Here is a 13,545-nt window from a genome sequence, read left to right as displayed (position 1 = left end):
GCCATGGTGTACAAAGCTCCGCCATCTGACCAGCCGCTGCATAAGCTTTGACCACCAACCTCGATTGCCCGCTAAACCATTGATGAAGATGTCCCTGGGGAAAGGTAATATACCAAATTCCTCTCCACCGAGGCGTCCTCTCATAACCCTCCTGCTCAGCCCCTCTACGTTAATTTAGTTGATTGAGCCACGTGAGTCGAGTGTGGATGTCTCCATGAACCTGACACCTCCATGTGCAGGTCTAGAAGAAATGGAAGGCTCACCGGAGCTGTGCACATATGACTACTCAGATAACACTCATCTAAGCCACTATCTGTGGTCTTGCGCTTCAAGCCGGACCATCCCAAACTCAGTTGGGTTGTGGCACGAGTCTTTAGTTCCACTAGCTCGTCGTATTCAGTGCCCTGCTGCATGGAGCAGGAAACAGGTTTTCTATCCATTTCATCTGACACCACGTCTAAATTATCAGAGTCACCAGCGAGCAGTAAGTCCTTGCTTTCTGTGGAAGAAGCGACTGAGTGGGCTTCGGCTTCTGGCCTAAGGACAATGGAGCTAGTTGGAGCTCCATCTAAGATCCCCACGGCTGCATCCTGCGCACTGCCTTGGCAAGCGCGGGGCTTGAGCCACAAGGCTCAGTGGCTTGACTCTCTTCACTCATGAAGAGCGCCAGCCGAGAGTGCAGATTTCTCAAACCATCACAATGAAAGCATCCAGCCCCCTTGAGGGCTGAACATGCATGCTCCACTCCCAGACAGATAACACAAAGCTCCTGACCATCGCCAGGGGTTATAAAACGAAGGCATGGAGGGAGATGCTCTTACCTTCTCTTCCTTTAATACACTCTTACCTTCTCTTCCTTTAATACACTCTTACCTTCTCTTCCTTTAATACATATGGCTATCTTCATGCAGTACACAGACAAGTGGCTTCCTGAAGACAATGAAGCTGATGACGTGTTTTCTGAAGCTGATGACTGATTAGGTGCTTTATTAAGAGTTAAAAGAATTCATTGTAAGTTTTAATATCATTTTGCATGAATGTTACAGCCATACTGAGAGCAGCAATGGATAATTCACTTCAGATCTTGAAAATAAATTGAAAGAAATAAGTAGAGCTCAACCGATTTATGGGTTTTGCTCATTCATTGGCACCGATTAACGTTTTCTGGAACTATCAGTTATAAGCGATAATCCATACCGATAGTTTCTCCCAATTATTTCTATTGTGAGAGTGGCTGAGAAGGCTCCGCTGCCATTACACAGTACAAGAGCAGTCTCTAGAGGCAAAAAAAAAACTATCACGTCTCGTGGTATTTAATATGCTTCTGTTAATTAGAAAAGGGGAAAAAAAGGAGTAGGAAGTCTGGCTATGGCAGTAGATATGGTAATTGCTCAGATTATATTTTTTCAAATATATGTCTTGTGAACTTTATTTTTTAATGTTAGTGACTCTTGTTGTAGCTAGCTGCACCGCTGATATGGATATCACAAGCAACCATTACATCTCAAGCTACAGGTGTCAATAGAAACCCAGAATTATGTAGTTTACCTTTTAAATATATAAATACTGTACTTTTTTTTAAATCTAGATACTTGGACCAACAGTAATACAACATTGGACTCTACTGAATTTCATTGTATGAAAAACAAATACTGGGTTTTTTAAAATTAATTAATTTATTTATTTTGTTAATGGGTCAAAGACGTACAAGGTTTTCAAAGTAGCAAAAAATAAAACAGCAATTACAATTCCATGAAAGGCTTTTTTATGTTCATTAGAGTGACACGTATGCCCTTATATTAGATATATTCAAGAATAAAGCCAATCATTAATTTTTATTGTGATTGAAATGAATGTACCCTAAAATGTCATTCAGTATAACACTATGGAAAATGGGCATAAAATGATTATTTTTTAACATACACTTAATCGCAAGGTTATATGTCGACGCTTAGGCTTGTAGAAATATAGCTACCCGGAAAAAAATGACATTATTTTATTTTGAATACATATTTGATGCGTCACAGGTACAAAATTAATTTTTTTCTTCCTGTCTTACACTGAAAAAATGCTAAAATCTATTAAAAGTATCTTTCACTTCATCCTTTGAGATTTATTTCATCTCTCAGTCAATAAAACAAAATGATTGTATTTTAATATGAAATACTGCTGTTGTACTGTATGACAATATTTTGTTACCCTGAATGACACGTATCTATGGCCTAAAATATTGATTAAATGTGAATATTTCTGAGTCAAAAGAAGAGTAAGAGTTAAGTGATTTAATATTATATTTACATCTATTTATCTTTTTATGTTAAATTGATGGCCTTCGGATAACAAATTTAGACGTCTCATCTTTGACCCAAATATAGATTTTTTTTTTTTTCTTTTTTTCTTTTGTGTTCCACAGAAGAAAATCATAAACGTTTTGAATAACATGAGGATGAGTAAATGATTTTGGGTAACATTTAAGGACTGCATTTTGAATAATTTATTTCTGATAAATTGTAATAAAACATAAGCATTTTAATAATGCATTAACATAATGTATAATGCATTATGTTAATGCATTATTATTTTAATGCAATTGTGTCTATTTTTACAGTTATAGGGTTTCATGTTTGACTGGACCTTGTCCTTTGAGAGCTTGCATCCTTCATATTTACAGTATATAGGTTAGATTGCTATCTTACTATACTATAATAGAATTCAGTCATTTCTTTACAGTTCTGTTTAATTTATGAAGTGTTGTTTGTGGGATACTAATGCAAATATTATTGACATCAATGATTTTCAAGACAGAATGTGTAGTGTTGTAGAGAAAATATTTTATTAATATAAACCCTAGTACCAGGAGTCCATGATACGCCTCATGCTCATGAATCTCATGCCACCCATATTGCTGAAGCTCCTGTACTCTCCAGGCCTGAAGTACCACATCCTGCCTCTGTAGTGGGGCTGCTCATACATGAGCCAGTGGCCGTCCATCACATGACAGGACTGGCAGTGAGACATGTGGTAACGGTCCATGATGCTGTCACAGTCATCCATCATCTCGTACATCTGACCCATGAAGTTCTCCCTCTCGTAGATCCTCATTCTGTAGGATCCCCTGTGCTGTAGTGGAAGAGAAGTCCATTATTTTCAAGTTTAGCAGGTAGAAAAAAACTATTTAGATCAGGTTTCTGCTTCATGATTCTAGATAAATATAAATTAAATATTTCATTAAGAAATATTCTAAGTTAAAGGATGTTGCTTTGGATGTATATATTACAAAACAATACATTCATAGAGCTCACCATGGGGATCATACGGCAGGACCTGATGCAGTTGCTCATTCCAAACATAGACATGTAATCAGCGTACTCGCCCCTCCTGAAGAAATACCCATTTCCCATGTAGTTGGGATGATCATACATCATCCAGCATCCGCTGTGCACTCTGCAAGAGTGACAGCGGCTCATGTAGGAGGAGAAGTCACCACAGTCACCCGAACACTCATAAGAGCGACCCTGGAAATTCCTGTCCTCATAGAAGGTGACCTGAAAATTCAAAGTTGATATTTTAAGTGGTTTAAAGTGAAAATTAACAAATCAAATACATTTTGGAGTTAAAGTTAGTGTAAATGTTAGCTGGAATGAGGTTTACCTTCATGGTTGCACTGGCTGGTCCTCAGTAGTTCCACAAATGAGAAGCTGAAGCTGATTCTGCTTGTTGACTGACTGCTGTCACCTGTGCTTTTATACTAGACCAAGACTAAAGACTACACAGCACCTATTGTTAGTCAATTCCTGACTGTGCAAGTTGGAATAGAGGCCTTTCTAGCTAAAGCTTGGTATGTAGATCTTAGTGTTCACATTGTTAGGCCTGTATCATTTCTGAAGTTTATGTTGCTTAAGTAAAAGAGTTTTCATTCTTACAAATTGTCTGTTTTTCCAGATTCTTGCATTCTGATTTGTGGATTTGGTTTGTTTTTGGCTTTTAGAATATAAAAACTCTAACCATTAAACAGCGAAATACTTTCATTCTTACAGATTGATTGTCCTTTCAGACTCCCACATTCTGTTCATTTGGATTTGGTTTGTTTTTGTTTTTTATTGGTGTTCAATTAAAAAATAATGCTTTATAGGTCCTGTTTTGATTACACCCTCTACATGAAATATTGGGGATCAAGGACACAATGAAAGCACTTATATCCTTGTGAAGCTGGCTGTATCATACAGTATATTGAAATTGTGCAGACTGATTGTGAGGACTAATTGTGGGATAACTAGTCTTACTGTATGTATATTATATATAAAACCAGAAAGCACTTTCTTGATCTGGCAAGCTCTCTTCTAATTGGCTGGTTTTACACAATGTCTGTGAGATAAAGGACAGAAATTTAATTAGCCTCAAAATCAAGGGATTAAATGGAACCAGACTGATACAATAAGTGTTTTTGAAGATTGTTTAACCCTTATAAAGCCTACTGTATCATATTTGATACTTGACTTTCTAAGGCCTCTAAATTACATGAGCAAATCAAAATCTCATTGATTTACATTACAAGCTATCAGAATTTATCTTACTTTTAGACCATATAAATAACAACATCTGCAGCAAATTGTATATTTTGGCTCATTTTATGCCTCTAAATAAAACTGAGGTGTTTGAGCTCCATATTCTCACTATATTATAATAAATGGGCCATAAAAGCCTGATGATTGAATCAAAAAGGTTTAAAAAACAAAACGCATAAGCAAATCGTTTTTGTCTAATTTTTGTCCAGATTTCTTTGTTCAATAACCTGTTCAATAAAAACATTCTGACAAATGTGTCAGGCTTTAAAGGGTTAAATAATTCTTTATTTACACCAATCTGATATTATGGTACAGTAAGTACGGGATGGTCTAATATAGTATGCATTCCTTATATTATGAAAAGATGAATTGTTATCTTACCATAGTACAAAAAACACAATAATTAATTACCTTGTACTTTGACAAAAAATGATTTGAAAATCTGTATTTGTGCCATTTTTTCAAACTGCTGGTGACCCAGAGAAAACAACTACTTCTTTCAGCCACATAGTATTTTTATATCACAGAAGTACTAGGATAAAAATTGTAGTTTGTATAAATCATAGTAAATACTGATGTGTAAAAATAATCTACATTACCTATTTGGAAATAATTTGACGTTTCTCACAAAGATTGTATTTCATAACTAGATAGTCCACTCCTCCTAAAGACCTTCTACAAGTTTGTCAGCAATAGGGGTGGGAGAAAAAAATTGATTCTCCAATGCTTCACAATTCTTTAACAATTCTGAACATCGTTTTTTTTCTGAATATGTGATGGAACTTGTGTGCACAATAAACAACCATATTCTTCATGCTGTTAGTTACGCACACACACACACACACAAAACCATTGGAACAAGTATATAAATTTGCATAAGGTTTTATGGTTGAAGTGAAAGAGAAGGGCAGCTGCTTCACTGCACAGGACACGCACTGTGAGAAATGCGCACTTTGCTTGACAATGTGCAGTTTCTCTGGTATTGCATTTTTTTTCTCTTTTAAATAGTCTACAAAGGCAAAATGCAGTTTGGAATGCAGTATAAATTTGATGCACAAAACTCACTTAATGACAGATGTCTGCTTTCAAATTTTCATGTGCTCTTTGAATGTTCGTTTTGAAGGGTGTTTGTGGCATACAGCTGTCTGTGACTCGTGTAAGCGGTTAAATGCACTTGCATATCCAAATGCTTTCATGATGCACATTTAAGATAAACAGTTATGTCTTAAAGATAGGACTAAACATCTGATATGTTAAAATAGGTCTGTGCTTTAGTGTGAATTAAGCATATTAAGACCTGTTGCTGTCTATGTCATCAGTAATAAACCGCAATAATGCAGAAGAAAAGAGAACTTAATAAATAATAATAATAGTAAGTCATTTAATAAAATTCAACATGTAAATTTGATATTCTATGTCAGTAAACTCTTTGTTTAATTGTTTTTAGAATTGGATTGCGATTTTCCATAATCCGGTTCGGTTTCTAGAAATACCCACCCCTAGGCAGTAACTAATTTTCTTCCCTTCCAGGACATAAAGTGCTTCAAAGCCACAGAAAAAGCCTTTCAAACACTGCATTGCAAAGCAAATAAACAGCTATGATAATTTGATAATTATAAAAGCATTAATGTCATACCTTTATTAAAATATATTTAAGGACCTGGATATTAGATATTTCTTAGAGAATCTAGAGAAAAAAGATTGAGTCCAAGTTATTCATATCAAGTTATTTTTAACAATTTAATTTTGATGTTTATACTTTTATTTGCCACCAGTGATCCCTAAGTAGATTTGGGAAGTTGTGAATTAAAAATAAAAGTAAACATGTAGGTCAACTAAACTGCAAACTTACATGCTGTCACCCAGCACATCAACTGTGAAGTGTCATGTGATATTCTTTAATAATGTGTGACACACACACTGAAAAGAATCAGTCAGAGGATTTTAAAGTTAAATGTGAAACTCTTAATTAGTTTTTTTTATTGACAACATTGTGGAGGGTTTTTGTAGAGTACTTGAGCAAATATTAATGGCATTAATGATGTTCAAGACAATGTTTAATGTTGTAGAGAAATTATTTTATTAATAGAAACACTAGTACCAAGAGTCCATGATACGCCTCATGCTCATGAATCTCATGCCACCCATATTGCTGAAGCTCCTGTACTCTCCAGGCCTGAAGTACCACATCCTGCCTCTGTAGTGGGGCTGCTCATACATGAGCCAGTGGCCGTCCATCACATGACAGGACTGGCAGTGAGACATGCGGTAACGGTCCATGATGCTGTCACAGTCATCCATCATCTCGTACATCTGACCCATGAAGTTCTCTCTCTCGTAGATCCTCATTCTATAGGATCCCCTGTACTGTAGTGGAAAGAGAAGTCAGTTTAATTTCAGTTTATCATCCAGAAAAAAAGTTAAAATAAAAACATAGATATACAAGCTTTAATTGAGCTCACCATGGGGATCATACGGCAGGACCTGATGCAGTTGCTCATTCCAAACATAGACATGTAATCAGCGTACTCGCCCCTCCTGAAGAAATACTGATTTCCCATATAGTTGGGATGATCATACATCATCCAGCATCCGCTCTCCACTCTGCAAGAGTGACAACGGCTCATGTAGGAGGAGAAGTCACCACAGTCACCCATACACTCATAAGAGCGACCCTGGAAGTTCCTGTCCTCGTAGAAGATGACCTGAAAATTCAAAAGTTTAAATGATTTTATTTTTTTCCCTACTTTATTTTCAGTTGAATTCAACTTTGAAAATGTTAGCTGGAATGAAGTTTACCTTGCCCATCATGGTTGCGCTGGCTGATCCTTAGTAGTTCCACAAAGGAGAAGCTGAAGCTGACTCTGGTTGTTGACTGACTGCTGTCACCTGTGCTTTTATACAAGACCAAGGCTAAAGACTGCACAGCCTCTATTGTTAGTCAATTCCTGACTGTGCAAGTTGGCACAGAGGCTGCTGGTAAGCGTAGTATCTAGATCTTAGTACTTAGTCATGATTTTCTTCTGAAGTTAATATTTGTTCAAATTAAAGACTACAGACTCACAATTGTGAATATATTGAGAATTATTTTTTTAATTAAATAATTTCTTTCCTAGAATAGTGTCTGAGGATTTTTGGCTTTTTGATATAGTCATAAGTTCCATTTGAGCTGACATTTGTGTTTTTTTTCAGTTGCTTATGAACATATTAATGGTAAAAGTGTCATTACACTGAATTCAGCATGAACTAGGCTACCATAATATGTGAGCAACATGTATGTATATGTTTGTGTTTTTGAGAGAATAACGTTTAGATATGGTTATTGAAAAAACAAACAAAAAAATAAGTCACTGAAATAAGGCCACAAAACAAATACTAAATATGTGTCCACAAGACTTCTGGGTACTGAATGTAGAAGCCTAGAATTTTTGCTTCAAATGATGTGAAAATCATCCTGCCTACTTATTCACATTAAACAATATTGATTTAAATTTTGTAAGACACTTTTTGTTTAGAACAAACAGTATGCGTGGAGGTGTGGATAATCCTGAATAATGCTGTGATTCACACCTGAGGAGACAAAGACCCTCATAATGAGCCACATAATGAGCCTTTCAGTCAGGTAGGCTATGTGAGAGAGAACTAAAGAATCTGAGGACAAAGTCATTTATTTTGTAGTTTATTTAGAATATAGTTAATGATATAAATGAGAGTCAAGGGCACATTTTGAATACACAGTTTTACCTGGAAATAAATCCTGTTCAAAGATATAAGTGAACATTATTTACCTGGTATTCCATGGTGTTTGGTGTTTGTATGCACTGGAGAAAAAAAAAAAAAAACATTTCCTGCTTCCAGTCAGTGATCTCACTATCATGTTCATACATTCCAATGTGGGCCAATATCTGGTCACTATGATTCTCAAATCTGTGAGATAAAAGAAAAAAACAACAACTGTGAGCATTCCGATAACAGGATTATATCAATTATTGTATTAACGTTAATATAATGTCCACTCTTAACAGAGAACATGATTGAGAACATGATTAACAGAGAACATGATATCATGCTTGCACGTATTATTTTGTATGGGCCTATTATCTTTTAAATTATATACAGTACTGGTCAAAAGATTAAATTAATGAAGTAAACACTGTCTAAAACAGGCCAAAAAAACTTTGTGTTAGCACTCATATTACCTCTATGAAATTTTATGTATTTATATTTGTTATATTATAGAGCCTATAAATGTTAATGTGCAGTTTAACGTTGCTAACACATTTTATTTCAGTATTTATTACGTATTTCAGTTGATTTCACTCATCTCAGGATAGCAATATAGTTTGGAAAAAGCCAATAAGTCATGTTTACTTATGTAAATTATGTGTAGTGAAGGAAACCGCGCATCTGCCCCATTCATTCACACAGAGACACACAGAACAGAGGTAATTCCTCACCGCATCTCAAAACGATGAAAAGCACATGAATCTGAGTTTCTCTAAGTTACAGTTCATTTTCTGAGGAGTATCAGAATGGACTTCATTCAGAGAGAGACAACAGATCGCACGTCATGTTAGTTTTCTTTATTGTGCAAAAAGCACAACATTTTTTTTTTACTGTGAGTGTACACAGTATAACTCTTATTTGTATGTCCAAAATTGAATATTTTGGGTCTCTTTCGCACTAGTAAGAAAAAAACTGAGGTGGTATCGCCTGTGTTACCGGAGACCCCTGAGTGTTAAAAGTCTATAAAACAAACAAACAAAAAAAAATTAAACATTATTAATGGAGTTTTCATCTTTAAACTTTTTATTTTTCCATATTCCCACCTTTACCGAATAGATTTGGTTTGTTTATTTTTTGATGGGTATGCATTTTGGAAAGGTGTATATGTTGTGTGCTTTCTGATTTTCCTAGTGAAGCACTGATACAAAAGAACAATTTCTTGTGAGGAAAAGTCTATTTCTATGTTTAGAAAACGTCTAGGTTACAGCTGTAAACATGGTTCCCTAAGAAAGGGAATAAGACGCCACGTTCCACAGAACCTGGTGTCTGAGGCTCGTCTACCAACACGGCATTCACGGTGTGCCCCAGCATATAAGAAGGGCACCTAAAAACATGCCATCAGCTTCAAATTTTCTAAAGGAAGACTTACAGGCATGCCCGAAGAATGGCAATGTGCCACAGCATCTTGTTCCCTTCTCAGGGAACCATGGTTACAGTGGTGACCTAGATATTCCCTTTCAAGCGAACTCATCGCCGCATCAGCTGATGATATGGGGGCATCAATATCAAGTACGTCATGCTGACCAGTGTCTGCTTGAAGTTAAAAGTAATCTAAAACCCTAGGCACCCACACTCCAAGTCCTCAGCCCCAAGCCTGTTGTGTGTCAGCTGGCAAGCAGTACACACCTTGCACAACATTGCTCCCAGTAATGTAAGTGATGTTAGGAAAGGCCCTGAAGCTTCTATGCCAAATTTGGAGTCCCAACTACTCTGAACCACACTCCAGGAAAATCAAGACCCCTTAAAAAAGAGAAACCAGAAATTCAACATAACCCATATATAACGATTCCACCATAATTTGGGCAATGGGAAGGAGCATAACCTTACTTAATACACAGTTACCTGGAGAAGGTGACAGAGAAGAAAGTATAAACCCTCCCCTTGATCCAGGTCTTTGAGCAGATCTGCCTGATAAGCTTGCAGTATTGCCATAGTGTGCAAAGCTCTGACCAGCCACTGCATACACTTTGACTTTCAACCTCAATGTCATCTGACATGGTTTAGAAGGGAAAATGGGGGCCTTCATTGATGAAGCATCCTCTCATAACCCTGTTCGCTCAGCCCCTCTACGTTCGAATAATTAGAAGCTGAATGAGCCACACGAGTCAAGTATGGATGTCTCCATGAACCTGACACCTCCGTGTGCAGGTCTGGAAGAAACAATAGGCTCACCAGAGCTGTGAACTTATCACTACACAGATAACGCTCAGCCACTGTCATAAGTTCAACTAGCTCGTCGTATTCAGTGACCTGCTGCATGGTTTTCTGTCCATTTCATCTGACACTATGTCTAAATTATCAGTCACCGACGAGGAGTGAGTCCTCACTTTTTGCGGAAGAAACCACTGAGAGGGCTCCTGCTTCTGGCCTAAGGACAATGGAGCTAGCCGAAGAAGTGAGGGGACATTTGGCAGACATTTTGGGGGGCAGGAGCTTAAATGGAAAAAAGGGCGCTTCTCATAATTATTTATTTAAAAAAAATAATAAACAAAATGTCAAATATATTAACACAACTATGACTTCCTTACCAATTTATTTTAATTCCCCTCACACTCACGCAGTTGTTTCATACTCCACAGATTTCTACAAAATAATCAGTTCACACAGAGACCATTGTCTTCTTTAGTATTCACTAGGTTTATCACAAGAGCAGGCAACAGCAAAGAAAACTGTGCCACAATGTGCGTTTTCTACAATACTATTTTCAAGTAGCTATATATATGTAGAATAAATGACTGCACCAAGGAGAGGGACATAGTTTCACTAATAATTTGTTTGTTTTGCACAAATCAATAAATTGTTTTTATTATTTTGGTGTTATTGGAATACTTCTTTCATGTAGTGGACAATTTTAAGATTTTGGTCTATTTTTGCTTCCATGTCATCTTTTACTCTAATGGAAAGAAAACTTCCAAAATACACTTTTAGATGGAGTTTTCGCATTTCTGTTTATTTCATTAGAAATTTATTTGTTTGTGCATTACTCAAGCAAATATTTGTGGCATTAATGATTTTCAAGACACAATATTTAGTGTTCTCATGAAATTGTTTTATTATTAGATACACTAGGACACTAGTACCAAGAGTCCATGATACGCCTCATGCTCATGAATCTCATGCCACCCATATTGCTGAAGCTCCTGTACTCTCCAGGCCTGAAGTACCACATCCTGCCTCTGTAGTTGGGCTGCTCATACATGAGCCAGTGGCCATCCATCACATGACAGGACTGGCAGTGAGACATGCGGTAACGGTCCATGATGTTGTCACAGTCATCCATCATCTCGTACATCTGACCCATGAAGTTCTCCCTCTCGTAGATCCTCATTCTGTAGGATCCCCTGTGCTGTAGTGGAAGAGAAGTCCATTATTTTCAAGTTTGTCAGTCAGAATTAACATAAAATGTATATATCTATACTTTTGTCTAATGTACTTTTCAAAAAAATTCTCGAACCCCAGAAAAACCAGACTGAGTTCTCTGCTTCATGTTTTGAAATAAATATAAATTAAATATTTCAGTTCATACAAATACTTCAATGTGGAGCTCACCATGGGGATCATACGGCAGGACCTGATGCAGTTGCTCATTCCAAACATAGACATGTAATCAGCGTACTCGCCCCTCCTGAAGAAATACCCATTTCCCATGTAGTTGGGATGATCATACATCATCCAGCATCCGCTCTCCACTCTGCAAGAGTGACAGCGGCTCATGTAGGAGTGCATATCAGCACAGTCGCCCATACAGTCGTAGGAGCGACCCTGGAAATTCCTGTCCTCAAAAAAGGTGACCTGAAAATTCAAAGGTAATATTTTAGTGATTTCAGTGAAATGAACAAATCAAATAATTTTGGAGTTTAGCTGTATAGAATGGGAGCTGGAATGAGGTTTACCTTCATGGTTGCGCTGGCTGGTCCTCAGTAGTTCCACAAAGGAGAAGCTGAAGCTGATTCTGCTTGTTGACTGACTGCTGTCACCTGTGCTTTTATACTAGACCAAGACTAAAGACTACACAGCACCTATTGTTAGTCAGTTCCTGACTGTGCAAGTTGGAATAGAGGCCTTTCTAGGTAAAGCTTGGTATGTAGATCTTAGTGTTCACATTTATTTTAGGACAAATGATTATATTTTTCTAAGATTTACAATAGTTAAAAAGAATGTGAATCTAGAAACACTTATAATAATGTTCAGTTTGTTATGATTAAGTTATGCTTTAGGTATCATGAACTAACAGTGAATAATTTTTATGGTATTTAATCTAATTAAATTTAATGTTAATTTCTGCATATATTAATACTTAAATTTTAACTAAGTTGAATAAATCAAGTTAAATATGAATGTTATCAATAATTATCATCAACAAACATTAATAGTTTATTGAACGAACTACTGTATATTCATAAATTAGCACTGATATGGATTAGTGGATGCTGAAAGTTTGTCAGTTTGTGATATCTCACATATTTTTCTTATCAAATTTAATCTAATTATAATGTTGTCATCATTCTTAATGCATCAACTAAAAATAAAAATGTAAAGTGTTACTGAAATACTAATAATCATGAGATTCAATGATTGTGTCACGTCCTGTCTTCTGAGATACTAGTGAGTTGGTCTTCGGTTTGTGTATAAATGTATGTTTATGACCACATTTTTCAGCTTTTGATTTAAATTCTAGCAAGAAATGAGTATTGGAGAAATTAGATATTCAGTTATGTCCAAAACTCTTTCTGTTGTAGATTATTAGACCATTATGCTGCCTCAGAAGCATGTGTGAAATCAGTTTTAGCTGTGTATGCAAACACAGCCTGCGAAATCATTACCTGATAGGGCAGCTAGGCAATAGGGGTGAGAATCAGAGGCCCCATGATACAATATTATCATGACTCTTAAGCCACAATAATATAGTATTGTGATTTTTAAATGTTTTGCGATATTACAATATAATTTATTGTGGTATACTTACTTAACTGCTTAACTGCAAACATCCCCAAAGGAAAACTTTGTCCACATATGTTTTTAACTAATAAGATATAGTTCTCAGTTTTCATTTCACATCTTCATATCCATCTCCTTCATCTCTTCCTTGTTCACTACTTCCTGGTATTTTACATATTTTTTTTTTTAATAGAAATGTTACATGTATATGTTATGTACTTATATAGTAATTGCAGTAACTGGGTAATAAGTAGGT

General features: G+C 36.2%; 3 protein-coding genes across 3 annotated transcripts; all 3 read right to left on the bottom strand.

Moving 5' to 3' along the window:
• Window positions 1–2,811: 2,811 nt before the first annotated feature.
• LOC125270494 (gamma-crystallin M2-like) lies at window positions 2,812–3,803 on the bottom strand. Its single transcript, XM_048194147.1, has 3 exons — window positions 3,652–3,803; window positions 3,303–3,545; window positions 2,812–3,120 (listed from the first exon to the last, which is right to left on the bottom strand). The coding sequence occupies exons 1-3, from the start codon at window positions 3,655–3,657 to the stop codon at window positions 2,848–2,850; spliced, it is 522 nt and encodes a 173-aa protein (XP_048050104.1). The 5' UTR covers window positions 3,658–3,803; the 3' UTR covers window positions 2,812–2,847.
• Window positions 3,804–6,621: 2,818 nt separating this feature from the next.
• LOC125270488 (gamma-crystallin M2-like) lies at window positions 6,622–7,444 on the bottom strand. The gene is made up of 3 exons (XM_048194140.1): window positions 7,365–7,444; window positions 7,028–7,270; window positions 6,622–6,932 (listed from the first exon to the last, which is right to left on the bottom strand). The coding sequence occupies exons 1-3, from the start codon at window positions 7,374–7,376 to the stop codon at window positions 6,660–6,662; spliced, it is 528 nt and encodes a 175-aa protein (XP_048050097.1). The 5' UTR covers window positions 7,377–7,444; the 3' UTR covers window positions 6,622–6,659.
• A 3,934-nt stretch (window positions 7,445–11,378) lies between these two features.
• On the bottom strand, window positions 11,379–12,315 carry LOC125270496 (gamma-crystallin M2-like). The gene is made up of 3 exons (XM_048194149.1): window positions 12,245–12,315; window positions 11,901–12,143; window positions 11,379–11,697 (listed from the first exon to the last, which is right to left on the bottom strand). Exons 1-3 carry the CDS (start codon window positions 12,248–12,250, stop codon window positions 11,425–11,427), a joined length of 522 nt encoding a protein of 173 aa, XP_048050106.1. The 5' UTR covers window positions 12,251–12,315; the 3' UTR covers window positions 11,379–11,424.
• Window positions 12,316–13,545: the final 1,230 nt, after the last annotated feature.

The sequence above is a fragment of the Megalobrama amblycephala genome, linkage group LG6 (genome assembly GCF_018812025.1).
Source record: "Megalobrama amblycephala isolate DHTTF-2021 linkage group LG6, ASM1881202v1, whole genome shotgun sequence".
In the NCBI taxonomy this organism is placed as follows: Eukaryota; Metazoa; Chordata; class Actinopteri; order Cypriniformes; family Xenocyprididae; genus Megalobrama; species Megalobrama amblycephala.
Note: the sequence above shows the minus strand (reverse complement) of the source record. Positions and strands in the feature narration are given on the sequence as shown.